The 18,024-nt window shown below is 34.3% G+C and overlaps 1 protein-coding gene across 2 annotated transcripts in view; it reads left to right on the top strand.

Moving 5' to 3' along the window:
* Mdga2 (MAM domain containing glycosylphosphatidylinositol anchor 2) overlaps positions 1-18,024 on the top strand; it is an 801,066-nt gene that overhangs the window by 690,148 nt on the left and 92,894 nt on the right. For both annotated transcript variants that reach the window (XM_004835599.4, XM_087207963.1), the window contains one exon: positions 275-544. In XM_004835599.4, the coding sequence (XP_004835656.1) occupies positions 275-544 (270 nt within the window). The remainder of the gene's footprint in view (positions 1-274; positions 545-18,024) is intronic.

The following is an 18,024-nucleotide window of genomic DNA, read 5'->3' as shown; positions in this document are numbered from 1 at the left end:
AAGAAAAATAAAAATCAACTCTGCTTTTTAGCCTGCAAATGGTTTGGGAAAGCAATTGTAAAGCAATGAGGTTCATTCCCTGCCCATATTCAGAAAATCTAATTTCCCAGATCAAACTGAAATTCCTGGGCCTGAATATCTTCTATACCCACCTTTTATACTGCCTTTCTATGGCATCTGTTCTTAAAAATAGCTTCTTATAATAAAAACAGCCAATAAGAGTAGCTTATTATAAGGTTCAGGTCTCATCTATTTTAATACATCTTTTCTACAGATCCTCCTGCTGTGGAACCAGCATTCTTGGAAATTCGTCAAGGGCAGGACCGGAGTGTCACCATGAGCTGCAGGGTCCTGAGAGCCTATCCGATACGGGTGCTGACCTATGAGTGGCGCTTGGGCAATAAGTTACTCCGAACGGGTCAGTTTGACTCTCAGGAGTACACGGAGTACCCAGTGAAGAATCTTTCCAATGAGAACTACGGGGTTTATAATTGTAGCATCATAAATGAAGCTGGAGCTGGGAGATGCAGCTTTCTTGTTACAGGTAGGATTCTAAATACTTTCATTTTGCATATGTTTTAAATTTTGGCCAAGAAATCATAGGCCTATGTCAACATAAAAGTGAAATAATTTTCTCAATCCATAGAATATACAATGAGCAGCTTAAAACAATTAGAACCTCCATTAGTGTATTTTCAAGGCAAGTCTATCTTAGTAGCTATAATAACACCTGTGCCTACAAAATTACACAGAAGTTTATTTGAATTCAAATGAAATGAGGGATGAGGTTGGTTATTTTGAGTACATCAGTAATAAACTGACAAAGTGGTAGCTAGAATTATTGAGATCAGATTGCAAATGTGAACAGACTCCTGTTCTGGTGTTTTCTGTTTTTAACTTGGATTTTATTAGAGAGAGTGCATAGAGCCCTGGAATTCTTAATAGCAGTGGGAGTGTTTTGTTTTGTTTCCATATTTATTTATTTACTACCTCTTCATGTACAGTGATTCTCCATTTTGGCTGTGGCTTGGTGTATCTTCACAACATTCCAAGGAAAAGCCATAATATTGTATGTGGCATATAATATGAAGTACTGATACTTTTGATGTCATTATCTTTTAAATGTTTCCTCTATCTTACATATGAATTTATATTGTTTTGATAACCTATATACTAAAATGATGATCTATATACTGTTATTTTTTGAGCCAAGGTATAGGCCAATAGTAAAACAAAATATTCTTTTTCATTGTTATTTTGTCCTGGGAAAGTTGGAATGTGTATGCAAGTGAAAGAAACTGGTCATTGTGTATTATCTGAAAAGTAAGTATAAAAACTGATTAAAATATTCAATACTGAATATATCTTCATTAATTATGTGAATTCTAAGTGTTAGCACTTACTTGTGAGAAAACTTGCTATATATGAATTTGCCTTGAGGTATTTTGCTTACTTGAAATGTATTATTAGGTAGGTAAAATATAATTGCCTAAACAAAGAACATGAAAGATGTCTCCTCTTCTGGATCTTACTGCCACTTGGTTTCACAGCAGTTTTTTTAAAGATTGATTTCAGTGTAAGGCTTTTCTATTTTGATTTTTAAAGTAAACTATTAACATAAATCTAAAAGTTCCTAGAACAGTACTATTTACATGATAATCTAATTGCCAATCTCTTACTAAAGAAGGTAGTTTAAATGGACTGGTTTACTTTCAATTCTATTTTTTTCATTAACTGAGTTTATTTGTACAATTTAGGTATACATAATGATCACATTCATCATATGGAATTTGTACCTGTACATAATATATTTTGCTATATATTTGCCCTCCTTTCCCTTCTACCCCTCTTCTCATTCTTATATAAAAAATGTTTCCATTTTATTTTTCTTTTCCCTTTTGTTCCTTTCCCTTCCTTCTTTTACCCCTCCCAAGTTCCTTGTGTCCCTTCTCATTTGAACATTTTCTTCCTATTTCATAATATTCATTATACATTTTGGTTCTTATTTACACTTACAATTTCTCCCACCAGAGAAATGATGTGATATTTACACATGTGTGTCCAATTTATTTCACTTAATAGTATAGTCTCTAGGTCCATCCACTGACCTATACATAATCTCAAGTTTATCCTTCTTTAGGGCTGAGTGGTATTTCATTATATAAAAAAACACATCTTTATCCATTAATCATTGATGGGCATTTGGGCTGTTTCCAAAATGTAGCTATTACAAACTGTACTGCTATGAACATGGGTGTGCATATACCACTGTGATTAATTCTTTCAGGAAAATACCAAATGGGTCATATGGAACCTCTAGTCCTAGTTTTTTGAGGAATCTTTGTACAGATTTCCACGAGTAGTTCCACACTCCCACCAGCAGTGGAAAAGTGTTCCTTTTTCCCCACAGCCCTCTCAGCATTTGTTTTTGGTTGATTTCTTGATAGCAGTCATTCTTTCTGGAGTGAGATGGAACCTCAGGACTGTTTTAATTTGCATCTCTTGAATGACCAGTGATGTTGAACATTTTTCATATATTTATTTGCTATTTCTACTTCTTTATCTGAGAACTATCTATTCATTTCAGATGCCCATTTTTAGATTAGGCTTTTAAATTTGGGGGGCTTGATTTTTTTTCCGTTCTTTATATATGCTAGATATCAATCTTTTGCTTGAGGAACACCTGGCAAAAATTCTTTGCCACTCTGCTGGTTGTCTCTTCACTCTGTTTGGTGATTTCCTTTGCTGTGCAAAAGATTTTCAATAAGATGAGATCCTAGTTGTTGATCCTTTGTGATATTTCCTGTGCGATTGGGGTTTTGTTTATAGTCTTCGCTTACTCTTATGTTTTTAAGAGTTCTAACTATTCTCTTTTTCAGCAGATTCAGTGTTTCTGTTTTAATATTTAGATCTTTGATCCACTACTTTCAATCTTATATATTATTTTCCAGAACAATAAAAACTTCCAAAGGTGATTATTTTTCACATATGAATACAAATGGAGAACCTTAATTTAATTTCATTCATTAATTCTCCAAAATTAAAAATAAAACTCCATACATTTTTTGTATATCCTTTTATTGGTACATTTTAGGTGTACAATATAATGACATTCATCATTGAAAACTCCATAAATTTAACTACATCCTTTTCTTCCACTTTTCTGTCCTTATACGTGCTCTGATTTTCTGTGACGACACTGTTTTCTAACTTTTGGTAGAAGGCTTAGGTCCATGCTGCTTTCGCAAGATTTTCATTTGCTGTCTATTACGTAATTTCAATTCTATTTTGATCCAGAATACAAGCTGTGGTCCGAAGAAACACAAAGCCCCATCCACCCATTCCACACCCATGGGGTGCAGCCCATAGACTTTGATAACTATGAAAAATAATAAGCCTGTCACGAGTTGCCTCATAGAGGAAGAGGAAATGGCTCCATGCATTCGTTTCCAGCATGCACTTTTCAATCTTCAGGTTAGCCTTATTGTTTCAAGATGTCCACATAAAATGAAATATTGGGCCAGGGATTTAGCTCAGTGGTTTCAGAGCCTGCCTCGCAAGTGCAAGGTCCCAAGTTCGATCCCCGGTACTGAGAAAAAAAAAAAGAAATATTGTTTTGAGAAAGAGACAAGGAAATGACTGAATCCCAAATAAAATATAATCTATGGAAAGATTATATATCTATATCATATAATATATAGATATATAATAAATAATATATATTTTTCCATAACGTCTGGTGTCTGGAACGAATTTGAATAATTATTTCCTCCACTAAAATATATCAGGATTAATATTCCTCATGATTTTTCTTCAAATTCAATTCTCTTTGAAACTAACAGAAGAGAGGCAAGGAATAGAAAATATACAAGGATACATATATTCTTTATCCTCAAAACAGATCTTTGAAGACAATTTGTTTTTACTTCCTGAGATCTAATTTAATGAAGAAATTTTAACTTTTTAATTTTTACACTATTTTGCCAAATTCATAATCCTGCTTTCACTCAATTTAGTTACCCAAGTTAAAAACTTGACTGCATTGTTCGCCAGAATGTACAGTGTTGAAATAAAAATAGCATCTATGCTTTAGCTTCCACAAAAGCTCAAGAAAAGAAAACACCTCATTCTTGTTCTATCTTTCTTATCGTGTGTGTAATGTGCATGAGGGTACAGGGGTGCAAGAGGGGGATTGTGTTTACTGAGGCATCAGAGTGGGTATGAGAATATTTTCTTGCTGGGCAAAAAGAAGAAAGTAAGCAAAGATATCTGTGAAATATCAAAATGCAAGCTAGTGTTACAGAATATTAAGTTTAATACTAGAAAATATTATATATTTGCATATTATAGTTGGTAATTTTCATGGTACAATTATAGCAGTTTTCTATTGGTTAAGTAAGTTTAGTGAACTATTATAGGAACCCAGAGAGCACTTGTCATTTTTTCCTCTGGGGGGAATGTTTACAAATTCTGAAGAATGACGTGGCATATTGATTCATTAGAATTAACCCATTGATAAATATGAAATTCCAAATACTTATCTACATATATATTTATATGTTTATAAATAGAGATGTAAATATTTGTAGTTTACTATATATGTTTTAGTATAGCTGATAATTCAATTGCAGCATAAATTTCACTTTATGACATTTTTAGAAGGGTCCTGTATTCACTTTAAAAATTCTTAAATATTTAAAAACATGTAGGTTTATTCTTTCATAAATATCATTCTGTATTATATCCTGGCATGTAACTTGATCCAGAACAAAAAGTCCTCAGCAAATCTGGAATGATTACCAAGATAGATAGCTGGACAAAAGAATCACTGCTTGAATGAAAGAAAACTTGCTGAAAATTATTTTTAAAAATAGGAAAAGAAATGATCATGGTGATGGTGAAATAGTTCTTCAAGTCCAAAATGAGTAATAGATTTTTGTAATGGACTGATCATCCTCAAAAAGATACATTTATGTCCTAGTCCCGCGAATCTATGAATATTACATTATATGGCAAAAAGAAAAATGAGACAGTAAAGGATTTTGAGTGAAGGAGCTTATCCTGGATTATCGAGGTGGGCATCAAATAAATCACTTGTAAGAGGCTGGCAGGGGAGGCCTGAGAGTGAAGAGAAAGAGGCCTTGTTTGTTCTCAGTGATGCAGATATGAGACCAAAGAAGCCCTCAGGCTCCCAGAAGCTGGAAAGACAGGGAACATCTTCTGTGGAGCCTCTATAGGAAACTGGACCCTGCCAAGACCTTGGCTTCAGACTTCTGGCCTCTGGAACTGTTGGAGAATAAATTTGTTTTTAAAGACCACCTAGTTTGTGGTAAATTTTTATGGCTATCTAAGAGAATTTATATGTATTACAACTTGGTGCTTCAACAAATTCCTTTCTTTAAATTGCCACCAGCTGAATAGAAACACTTTCCCAAATATCCTCACCTTTGTCACACTAGCAGGCCAGCCTCCTGGACCAGGGAAGCACAACTTCTTAGAAGCCAGTAGAGCTATAAGCCATGATTATTTTGTCTTCTGAAGAGCTAATTGGACCAAATTTACAGCGTCAAAAGGTAGAGCCAATTGGGAGACCAACCTGGGAGATTTCACTGACCAGCTGCACCAGTACTACTTGTTGATTAAGGTGTCCATTGGCAAAGACCCCCAGTGGTGCCTCAATATTGAAATCTTATGCCAGCTACTCAACGGAGACAAAAAGTCTCCAGAAGCTTGGTTATATAGGAAACCAGATGCCAATTTATGAGTAGATTCTACTGACACTACCAGAAATTAATGAAGATGTACTTTTACTCTTTTTTCAACACCAGCACCAGGCTATTTGAAATACAATGCAGGATTGAGTTCCAAAGTTTTAAATTATCTGTCATTCAGATTGTTCTAATTGATATTCCTAAGTATTTAGCAATCAAGATGTTAACTAATCTTCTAAGTATTCCAATTATGGTCCCAATAATGATTTTTTTCTATATTTCTTTTCTTTAACAAACTACTTCGGTTAATACGTTTCTGTTCAAATGTTTATTGTGTCAAGGAATTAAGAATTATTAACAAGTTAAACAAAAATGAATAATGTGAAAACTAGAGAATTTTCCTGTTTAATTTTTTAATTAGCTGGTTAACTAAAATGTAGAAGCTATCTTGTACCAATATAAACATAGATTTGTGCTAGATCATAGGTCAAGTAAAATAAGGACAAAAAAATACCTATCAGTGTTCCCTATATAGCCAAGGAAGTAAAAGTAGAATTCTTTTACTTTCTGACAATACATGTACACAGTTATATATATATACTTAGACTATAAAGTATAGAGGAGTTTGATCGGGGAGCTATTTATAGATTTTTTTAAAGTAAAAGACATTAAAGAAGTGATGCCTTTTCCAAAAGGTAAGTGATATTTATTTTATAAATTTTTATTGCACAAATAACAAATCATAGAATAACCATACATTTTGGTTTTCAAATGATGAAATTTTTTCAATCAGGAAATTATTTGACAACTATGGATGCATCTGCTAAGTTCGATTAAAATTAGAACAACAATTACTCTCATTCAAAAACTTTGCCAGTTCATATTTGCATAATAGGTTGAAATTGTATTTTTATTCCAATTGACATTTTTAAGCATTATATTGTCTTCAGGAATGTATTATAACCTTTTATCTAATCTTTGGACTTTCAGCCTTTTTCCCTTTCAGGCTGTTTTCCAAGTCCCTGGGTTTTATTTTCCTAGCTCTGTTTTACTCTTAAGTGAGAAATGTTGATTCTTGCATGGTCTATGGGATGATATGCACATGTTGCATTTTTGGATGTGTTCAAGCCATTCATCCACATCCCAATGAAACTGTGTAGTAATATTTCTCCCTCAATTCTACCAATTATACCAGACTCAATTCACATTAGACTCTGCTGCCTTCACCAAATCATTATACATTTTCAGGACTCTGTGTCTTTGATGTGGGTTAACATAGTATTTTATTCTGAAATATAGCTTTTTGTGTATATTTTTTAATATTTATTGAGTTTATTGGTACATTTTAGGTATTCATTATGATCACATTCATCATTGGGAATTTGTACCTGTACATGATATACCTTGGTTCTTATTTGTTTCCCATTCCCCTGCCCTCTCTTCAACCCCTCCACCCCTCCCTATATGCATAAGCTTTGTTTCCATTTTTTTCTTTCCCTTCTTTCATTTTCACCGATCCCCTCCCTAGCTCCCTAGTTCCGCTTCCCATTTGAAACTTTTCTTCCTATTTCACCATATCTATTATACATTTTGGTCCTTATTTACATTTTCAGTTTTTCACACCAGAGAAACTATTCGGTATTTACACATATGTGTCCTATTTATTTCACTTAAGGGTATGGCCCCAATGTGCATCCATTTAGCTATAAATGTCTCTAGTTTGTCTTTCTTTATGGCTGAGTAGTACTCTATTTTATAAAAAAACCTTCTTTATCCAATCACCAGTTGATGGATATTTGTGCTGTTTCCAAGTTTTAGCTATTACAAACTGTAACTCTGTAAACATGGGGGCACATATATCGCTGTGATATGATGCTTTTAATTGTTTTGGGAATACATCAAAAGGGGAATAGCTGGGTCAAATGGGACCTCTAATCCTAATTTTTTGAGGAATCTTCACAGTGATTTCCACAGTGGTTGCATCAGTCTACACTCCTACCAATAGTGGAAAAGGTTTCCCTTTCCCCCACACCCCGCCAGCATTTATTATTGGTTGATTTCTTGATAGCAGCCATCCTTTCTGCAGTGAGACCGAATCTTAATGTTGTTTTCACCTGCATCTCTCGAATGACCAGTGATGTTGAACTTTTTTTGTATCTTTATTTGCTGTTTTTACTTCTGAGAAATATCAATTCATTTCAGATGCCCATTTTTGGACTTTAAATTTGGGAGGTCTTTTTTTTAAGTTCTTTGTATATTTTAGATAGTCATTCTTTGTCTGAAGAACAGCTAGCAAAAACTTTTTCCTGCATTGTAGGTTGTCTCTTCACTCTATTGGTGGATTTTCTTGTTGTGTAGAAGCTTTAGAAGCTTTTTAATAAGATGAGACCCCAGTTGTTGATTCTTTGTGATAGTTCTCGGGCACCTGAGGTTTTGTTCATAAAATCTTTTCTTACACCAATGTCTTCAAAGGTTGTACCTAACCTATCTTCCAGCAGGTTTAATGTTTCTATTTAATATTTATATCTTTGATCCATTTTGATTTTAGTTTAGTACATGGTGAAAGATATGAGTCTAGTTTCAATCTTCGCTAAGTTGAAACCCAGTTTTTCCAGCACCATTTATTAAAGAGGCTATCTTTCCTCCAGTGAGGGTGTTTGGCTCCTTTATCAAAGACGTGGTGGCTTAGAAATTCTGGAGTTGTTTCTGCACCTTCTAATCTGTTCCACTGATCCTCACGTTTGTTTCTTTGCCATTGCCATTCTGTTGTTATCACAGTGGCTTTGTAGTATAGTTTCAAGTTGGGGATTGCATTACTCTCTATCTTATCTTTGTTCCCTAGAACTGCTTTTGCTATTCTAGATCTCTTCTGCTTCCAAATGAATTTTTGGATTGTTTTCTCTAGTTCTGTAAAATATGCTATTGGGATTTCAATTACCATTACATTAAATCCTTATAGCAGTTTTGGAAGTTTGGCCATTTTCACTGTATTGGTTCTTCCTACTAAGGAACAACAGAGTCTTTCCATTTTCTCATATCCTGTTCAATTGATCTCTTTTTTCAGAGTGCTATAGTTTTCAGAGTAGAGGTCTTTTATTTCCTTCATTAGATTGATTCCTAGGTATTTCAATTTTTGGATGCTATTTTGAAAGGGATTATTTCTCTCATTTCTCTCTCAGTGAATTTGTTATTCATGTACAAGAAGGCTATTGATTTTTGAGTGTTGACCTTGTATCCAGCTATCTTTATGAATTTGGTTATTAAGTTTAGAAGTCTTTTGGTGGAGTTTTTGAGGCCTTCTATACATACAAAGTATCATGTCTTATGCAAATAATGAATTTAACTTTTTCTTATCCTATCTTTATTTTTTTATTTCTCTTGTCTAACTTCTGTGGCTAATGTTTCCAGATTATATTGAACAGGAACAGGGATAGTGATAGTGGACAAACTTTTCTTGTTCCTGATTTTAGCATGAAAGATTTCAGTTTTTGACCATTTAATATGATGTTGGCTGTTGGTTTTTCATAGATGGCTTATATCAGGTTGAAATAAAGACCATCTATTCCAATTTTCTGTCGGTTTTTTATTTTTTTATTTTATTTATTTTTTGGTACCGGGGATCGAACTCGGGTCCTTGCGCTTGCTCAGCAGGCGGCGATACCACTGAGCTAAATCCCTGGCCCTGGGCTTTTCTTTATTGGTAAATGTTTAATTACTTTTTTCAATTTCATTGATTGATATTGGGTTGTTTAGCATTTTTATGTCTTCTTGGTTCAACTTTGATAATTTGTATGTTTCTAGGAATTTTTCCATTTCTTGTTTTCCTTCTCACTAGATCTGACAATATACAGGGGATAACTTCATTTCCTTTGCATTTACTTACACATATTCTATGAACTAGCATGTTCTCTATTTTGGAGAATGACCCATGCGCAGCTGAGAAGAATGTGTATTCTGATTTTGTGGGGTGAAAACACTCTGTAGACATCTATTAAGTCCATTTGTTCAAAAGTTTGGTTCACTTCTAGTATTTTGTATTTGATCTGTTTGTGAGAGTGGGGTATTGAGGTCCCACACTACTATTGTATAGAGCTAATATGTTTTTTGTGTCTATTAATATTTATTTTATATAGTTGGGTGTGCTAGTATTTGGTGTATATGTATCTATCGATTGTTCCCTTTACAAGGATGTAGTGACCTTGTCTCTATTGATTAATTTCAGTTTAAAATGTACTTTGTCTGAAATTAGGATAGCTACCCCTGTATTTTTCCAGGCTCCTGTCACATGGAGTATTGTTTTCCATCCTTTGGCTTTCAGTCTATCAATTTCTTTTTGAATTAAGTGTGTTTCTTGTGTACAGTATATTGTTGGATCTTGCTTCTTGATCCATTCTGCCAGGCTGTTTCTTTAAATTGGTGAATTGAGACCATTAACATAAGTGGTTATAACTAATACGCACTGATTTTTCCTTGTTATAATATTTTCCTTTTGTTGACTATTTTTCATTTTATTTTTTATTTCCTCCTTTCCATTTAATTTCTTACTTTGCCTGATGGCTTCATTCTGTTGGGTTTCTAGGAGTTGTGATCCTGATTTTCTTTTTCTAATTTTTCAAAAAGTGTGTTTAGGTGCTGGTATGGTATTCATGAAGTTCCTCAGTGATTCTTTGTTGTGAAAGTATCTTATTTCTTCATTGATTTTGCAAGATAGTTTTGTAGGATACATCAATCTGGATGGGAGGTTGTTTTCTTTTAGAGCATGAAATATTTCATTCCAGACTGTTCTTGACTTGAGGGTTTGTGTTGAAAAGTGTGCTGTGATTCTGATGGGCTTTCCTTTGTATGTGATTTGTTTCTTTTCTCTAACTGCTTTTAACATTGTGTCCTTCTGTTGGGTTTCTGGAATCTTGACTATTATATGTCTAGGTGTAGTATTTTTTTTAATCATGACTAGCTGGAGTCATGCCTCATTTATCTGTATGTCAAATTCTTTTCCCCTGCTTGGAAAGTTTTCTGCCATTACTTCTGTGAAGTTTTTTTATGTCATTTGCACTATCTTCTGGTTTTTCATTGACTCTTATCAGTCTATTATTATTTTTCTTTGCATCATCCAGCAGTTGCTGGGTTGATTTCTCATGGTCCCTTACTATTTTTAAGAAATCTCTCTTTTCGTGATCACTAACTGCAATCCTGTCTTCTATATCTGATATTCTGTCCTCACATTGGCTCATTCTGCTGCATATACTTTCAATAGAGTTTTTAATCTCCTGGATACCTGTTTGAATCTCTTTCATGGATTCCATTTCTTTCCTATGCTGGGTCCAAATGGCTTTCATCATGTTCCTGAGGTCCTCTATGTTTTTATTTGTTTCTGTTCTAGAGTAACTAAGCATGTCTTTCATTCTGGTCACTATCTCTGTAGTTATCTGTGAAATTATTTCTATTTTGATTTTTTCTAGAGCCTGGTTTATCTGTTTTGTTACTTCCTGAGTTATCAGTTCAGGGTTTCCATGTGCTTGAGTTTAGGATTGTTTCATCTTGTTGCTCCCTGAATTTGTCTTTGGTGATTGGAATTCTGGGCTTGTGTCTTATTTAGGTGTCTTCTCATTTTTATTTTTTGTTGTAACTGTTTTTGGTTTAATTCCTGGGTTGATAATTCTATATTGTGTATTGTGAGTATCTTCATTGCAAGTATTTAGCACCCTTAGTGAATGATTACTTTTCAGAGGTTTCTTCCAGGTATAGCTGGTCTTTGGGTTTTGAGTTTGTAATGACCCTTAGACAATCTCAGTTTTAGCGTACCAGGAAGGATACCTGATTAGGACCATCACATCACCTTGGCCAGAATAATACAATCAGAATCACCAATAGCATCAAATAAAGATTAGAATATGACAAACTGTAGTAACTATTAATCTGTCACCTTTAACTGCATAAACTAGACTTGTGTTTATATATCAAAATCAAGGACCAATTGGAGGTATGTTTGCATCAAATAAGCCCTTCAATATAATGAATTTACCCTCAAGTAGGAAAATATCTAAGTAGTTGGGGAGGTAGATAGATAGGAGAGGGAAAGGTTAGAAATGGGGCTAGAGGACACAGGAAGATCATGCAACTTTGAGAAACTGGTGGAGAGGAGGAAAAGAGAGAAGGAAGTAACAAAAAAAGAACAAATTAACAGCAACAGGAAAACTAGAAACTGTTCACTCTCCTATAAAAATATGGACTATCAAGAAAAGAAAAAAACTCAAAATAGGAGAGAAACAGGAAGAAAGGGGACAAATGAAGAAGGAGGAGGAGGAGGTGGAGAAGGAGGAGAAGGAGAAGAAGAAAGGAAATGGAGAATGAAAAGGAAAAGAAAAAAATAGGGGCCCCTTCGGGGCATGTCTGTGCTGTCACCACTATACAATGTAGGCAGCAGTGTGCAGATCCATGTTGATTAATCGCAGTGAGCTAGCCATATTCCACTTATATTCCAGCTGGTTTCAGGCTATGAGGCCAGCATTGTACTCCCTGACCTTCTGAAGGTTTGAGCTCTGCACGGTTCTGTTGCAAGTTTGAACCACCCTTCCCTTGAAGTGAGTTCAGGATGCTGTAGGAGGTGCTGATCTCACCAACTCACCAACCACTCTAGTCTACTGTGTTTTTGTTACAGAGACTCTCTTTGCCCTCCTAGTGGGCTTAAATTTTCAACAACAAGCCTCGGAGAGGCCCTCTTTCTGCTGCTCTTTTCTGCTCTATATTCTTGAGCTCATAACAATGACCTTTCTGGCCGCAGGTGCCTCTGCTGAGTGGATCCAGATCCCTGGGCAGTTCTGGGTGGCATCAGGGGCCGCCTGCCTTCTGAGGTCCTTGGGTAGGGTATGTCTCCTGAAAGAACTGTCAATTCATAATTTTATATCCAGTGGATATATATTTTGAAGAATTAGAATCAAATAAGTATATTCCCTTGAAAAATGCAAAGTAAAAGTATTGGGAGTTCACAGAATTGCACCACAAAGACATAATATGCAAAATGATAACTGTATAGTGAAGGAAAAGGTCTTCTATGGAAACCAGGATTTATAAAAAGAAATGAATGAGACAAGATGCTGTAAGGAAGTGGGTAAAAATAAAAACAAATATTTGAGGTTTTTTTGTCATAATGTCCCCAATAAACACCTACGTGAACGATGTTCCACAAATAACAGCCTGAGGCCAACCAGTTGTCCAGTTGTTTGTGTAGGTAAAGGTTAGCTGGAAAAAGCCTTCTCCGAGGTTCAGTCTAGTCTATGGCTGTTTTGTGCCACACCTGCTGAGGTGAGCTGTAGTCAAGGTGACCAAGTTATTCAATATCTGGCCCTATAAGAAAAGGTCAGGCAAGCAGTCCATCATTTAGAGGAAAAATTGTACATTAGGATTTTTAAATGTATTTAGAACTAAAACCTTACAACAGTAGCACAAGTGAAGACATTAATTTGAATTACAGTGCTGTAAATTTTTAATATTTGTGAAGTGGGAAGTGTGAAGTGAAGGGGGACCTCAGAGAAGCATGAAGTGTGAAGAGTGATATATTAAATGATACCATGTTGACTTGAAATAGAATTGATAAGTTAAAGTTGCATACTTTAAGCCACACCAAAACCTCTGAACAGTTTTTAAAAATACCATCAAAAAACTCAAATATATTTGAATTAATTAAAATAGTCTAGGATAAAAACAATAGGTCAATAGAACAATACACTGAAGAGACAAAGTAAACAATAAGAAGAAGATGGTCAGCTTTTGCTCGTTTATATCAATACTTAACATGAAGTGTAAATGAACCTAACATTCCATTTAGCCGTCAGATATAGTACCACTGGATTTTTTTTTTATAAGCAAGCTAAATTGATTTTGGTGGTTCCACACCTGTAAGCCCAGTTACTGAGTCAAACTCAGTCTAAGTTTGGAGGATTTCAAGTTCCAGCATAGTCCAGGCAACTTCGTGAGGCCTTGTCTCAAAATATAAAGCAAAAAGGGCTGGCGATATAGCTCAGGACTACTGCATCCCTGGGTCCAATCTCACCACCCTCCCTCCTACAAACACAGACAGATGTAAGCTATCTAAAAAGGTACATGCTGCTGTCTACCAGACACATACTTAAATAGGAAGACACAAAGACATAGGAAGGCAAAGGAAGGTGGGAGTTCATAACATGCAAACAAGGAGCCATAAGCTGGCGTGGCTAGGTTATCAAAAAGAGTAGACCTCACGACATTGAATAGGAGTTAAAAAAAATCTTCTTGGCAATACTACAAAAGAAGCTTATAAGGAAAATATAATGTTTCTCAATATGTGTACACCTAATCATAGTTTTGAAAATTCATGTTAGGAAAAAAATTACAGGAGAAATATACTTCATAACTTTAGTTGAATATTTTAATGCTCATCTATCAATTATTAATAGTGTTTAAAGATAGAAAATCATCAAAGTTTTACAAAATATAAACTATATTATTAAACAAATTAAAAGAATGTCCATGTATGGATAACTATACCCAAAATTAGAAACAATGCCATGTTTCAGGTCCACACAGTCTTCAGTGAGCAAAGTGCTATTCCTTCTAAGATTTAGAACAAGGCAAAAATATTCATTCTCACTAGGCACAAGTCTTTGGGAAAATCTGCTTAAATCAATAAGATAATTTTGCAATGACATAGTATAAAAATCAGTTTGCAAAGATTATCCATATTTCTATATACAGTTGCCCCTCAGTTATCTATGGAAAACAAGTTTCAAGACCAGGACCAAAATCTGCAAATGCTCAAATCTCTTATATAAAATGGCATAGAGTTTGCACAAAAGCTTGACATATCTTCCTATATACTGTAAATATACTTAGATTATTTATACTTAGTACAATGTAAATGCTGTTAAATAATTGTCATAGTGTGTTGTTTAGGGAATAACAAGGGAAAAAAAGTGTGTACAGGTCAGTACAGATAGCTTTATTCTCAATATTTTTGATCTTTGATTGTCTAAATCCACAGATATGTAATTTACAAATGCAGCGGGCTGACTGTGGGGTCACTAGAAACAAATATTGGAAATTTAAATGTAAAAAGACTACTTTCAATGTAATCATAATAATGATTATAATCATGTTTAATAAGATATGTATAAGATCGTCATTGAAAAATATGAAACATTGCTAAGGGAAATGAAATAAGGCCTAAAAAATGGTGAAATATTAATGTTCAGGATTGGAAGAATCAATAGTATTTTGATATTTAATTTTTACAAATTGATACACAGATTAAGTGCAATCCTAATTAAACTCTGATCCTGTTTTTGTTTACTTGTTTTTATGGAAAGTGAAGTTCTTGTTCTAAAATTTAAATGGAAAAATAAGGTCAACTATATTTACACCTGTGCAAAGAGAAAAAAAATGAACAAAGTTGTACTAGACTTCAATCCTTACTATAAGCTACAATCATCAAAATGCTTTAAGTTTTGGCTAAAGAACAAATGATGGATCAGTGGACAGTATACAGAAAAAGACCTCCATGCAGACATCCATGATATGATGAATTGAGGCTTTTATAGTAACCAGTCCAAAATATTAGAGAGAAGATAGTCTTATGAATAAACTGCTGCAAGAAGTGGATATCCTTAGGGAAAAATGTATACCTCACATTATCCACAAGAATATAATTAATTATAGATCAAAATATGAGATGACAAAACTGTAAAATTCTACTTGAAAATATAAAAGAAAATACATATAATTTTGGAAAAGACAAATATTTCTTAGCAAACCAATGCATCACTCATAAAAGTCAGACTTCATTAAAACTACAGTCTTCTCTTCTTCTAAAATCCTCATTCAGAAATGAAATGGCCATCCCTAGATGGCAAGAAATTATTTAAACTACAAGTATTTGTCAAAAGGCTTAACTGCTAGGGGGGTGTGGCTGAGTGTTAGAGCACATGCTTATCCCACAGGAATCCCTGGATTCAATCCCCACTATTGCAAAAATATTTCAAAAGGTATAATAATGCTTAGAGTACATAAATCATATAACTCAGTAAGAGAAGCAGTTCAATTTAAAATTGGCAGAACACTTGCATTAGGCATTTCAAAAAATAATGTATAATAGACCAATAACTGTATGAAAACTGGTCATCATCATTAACTTATCAGGGAAATGAAATTAAAACTATAGTGATATGATGCTATACATACATTATAACGCTAATTTTAAAAAGACTGGGAATACCAAATGTTGATGAAGATATACAGTAAGTGAAACTATCACATGCTTCTAGTGGGAATATAAAATCGTATCACTATTTTAAAAGATACCTTGTAATTTTCTCATAAACCTAAACATGCATGTACCAAATCATTTAGCAAATTCACTCCAGGATGATTTCCTAGCAGAAATGAAATCTGTAAAAATTTCTATACAAAAACTTATCAGACAAACTTCAGCAACACTGTTTTTGTCAGAAGTTCAAATTAGAAACAATCCAAATATCTATCAACAAGGGAAGCATAGACAACTTGTTATCTATTCATGAAATATGTTTTACTCAGCCACAAAACTAGAAGAAGCTATTGATACATATAATGATATGGATGAGTATAGTTCAAAAACAGGATGCTGAGTAAGAAGAATGAGGCATAGAAAATGTGCACTTTGTGATTCCATTTATTATGAAATTCCTGTACAGGTGAAACTAATCTTTAGTAATAGAAAATGGATTCTTACAAGTCTGGTGCTGAAGATGGAAGTGACTGATTACAAAAGGGTAAGAGATAGGTTGCCACAGTGGTAGAAATCTGATAGAAATTGATCAGGTTACATAGTAATATTTATTTTCCCAAACTCATCAAAACCTACACTTAAAAATGTATGCATTTTAGGTCTGGGGTTGTAGCTTAGTGATAAAAGACTTTCCTAGCATGCATGGAGCCCTAAGTCTAATCCCTAGCACTGACAACAAAATATTATATATACATATATATAAAATTTAAAGTATATAAAGTATGTATATATAAGTATATATAAATATATACTTTTATTGAAGCTATATATGTATTTTATATTCAATATTCATACTGTTCAGCCATAAAGAATGATAAACTTGAGACATTTATAGCTAAATGGATGCAACTTGAGACTACACTCTGAAGTGAAACAAATTAGACACATATGTGTAAATATTGCATTGTCTCTCTGGTGTGAGAATCCGAAAAGGTAAATAAGGACCAAAATGTAAAGTAGATAATATGAAATAGGAAGAAACTGTCCAAAAGGAAAGGGAAACTGTGAAGGGGTGGGGGGAGAAAAAAATCATCTAGAAAAGAAGGAAAAAAATGGAAACCAAACTTTTGCAAATAAGGAGAAGAAGGGGGTAGAAGGAAGAGAAGGAGATTGAGAGAAAAAGGGGAATGAAGATATAACGTGCCAGGGATTTAGCTCAGTGGTTTTGCTGCCTGCCTCACAAACGCAAGGTCCCTGAGTTCGATCCCTGGTACCAAAAAAATATAAAAAGATATAACATGTACAGATACAGATTCCCTTTGATGAATGTGATCATTATGTATATTTAAATTGTACCAATAAAATTAATTTTAAAAAGATATTTTTCAGGTTTTAGATGATCATTTTAGAAACAGAGACTGTCACTGTTAATGATAGTAACACAACAAGAGAGGGGATAAGAATCCAAAAGAACTTTTCACAGCTTCCTTAAATTATTCTGGAGAATGTATTAGATCTAATTTGTAGAGGATAAGAAACAATCTCAAATCTGAAGGAGTTTTCTCTGACAGAAGAGAAACTTTACCTTATTCAGTGAATTAGGTAGAATAAAACTGAATGTGGGAACGCACCCACGCGCATATAAATATCATATATTCAGTATTTCTATCCTTGAGGGCCAATGTAGTGCTTAGTATGCCTGGATCTCCTAGTAGATCCTGAGTGAGAACAAAACCCATCTGTACAACAATCGAAGGGCTTCTGAGCTCAATGGAATCGGCCATCTCCCAAGCTTCCACACTGTCCACTCACAGACCTGGCCTCTGTCCCCCGCCCCGCAGAGACGACTAATAGATTCGAACAGCGGAGTGTTCCAGCAGTGTACGAGAAACCAAGCGCAAAGTGGTCAGGAGAGAAATTCACATGGAAGAACTCTTGGCTGATCCCCTATCTTTGCTCAAGGGGTTTTGTGGTGGGGTTGTAAGTTGTGAAAAGTCTAAAGATTTTCTTTTTATAAAATTTCGTTTTGTTTTCAAACCAGAGGCTACAACCAGAGTCTTATCATTGTGCATGACT

The sequence above is a fragment of the Heterocephalus glaber genome, unplaced genomic scaffold, assembly GCF_053883595.1.
Source record: "Heterocephalus glaber isolate CG9 unplaced genomic scaffold, H.glaber_assembly_v1.0 deba00000901, whole genome shotgun sequence".
Taxonomy (NCBI): Eukaryota; Metazoa; Chordata; class Mammalia; order Rodentia; family Bathyergidae; genus Heterocephalus; species Heterocephalus glaber.
This window is presented reverse-complemented; position numbering and strand designations above follow the sequence as displayed.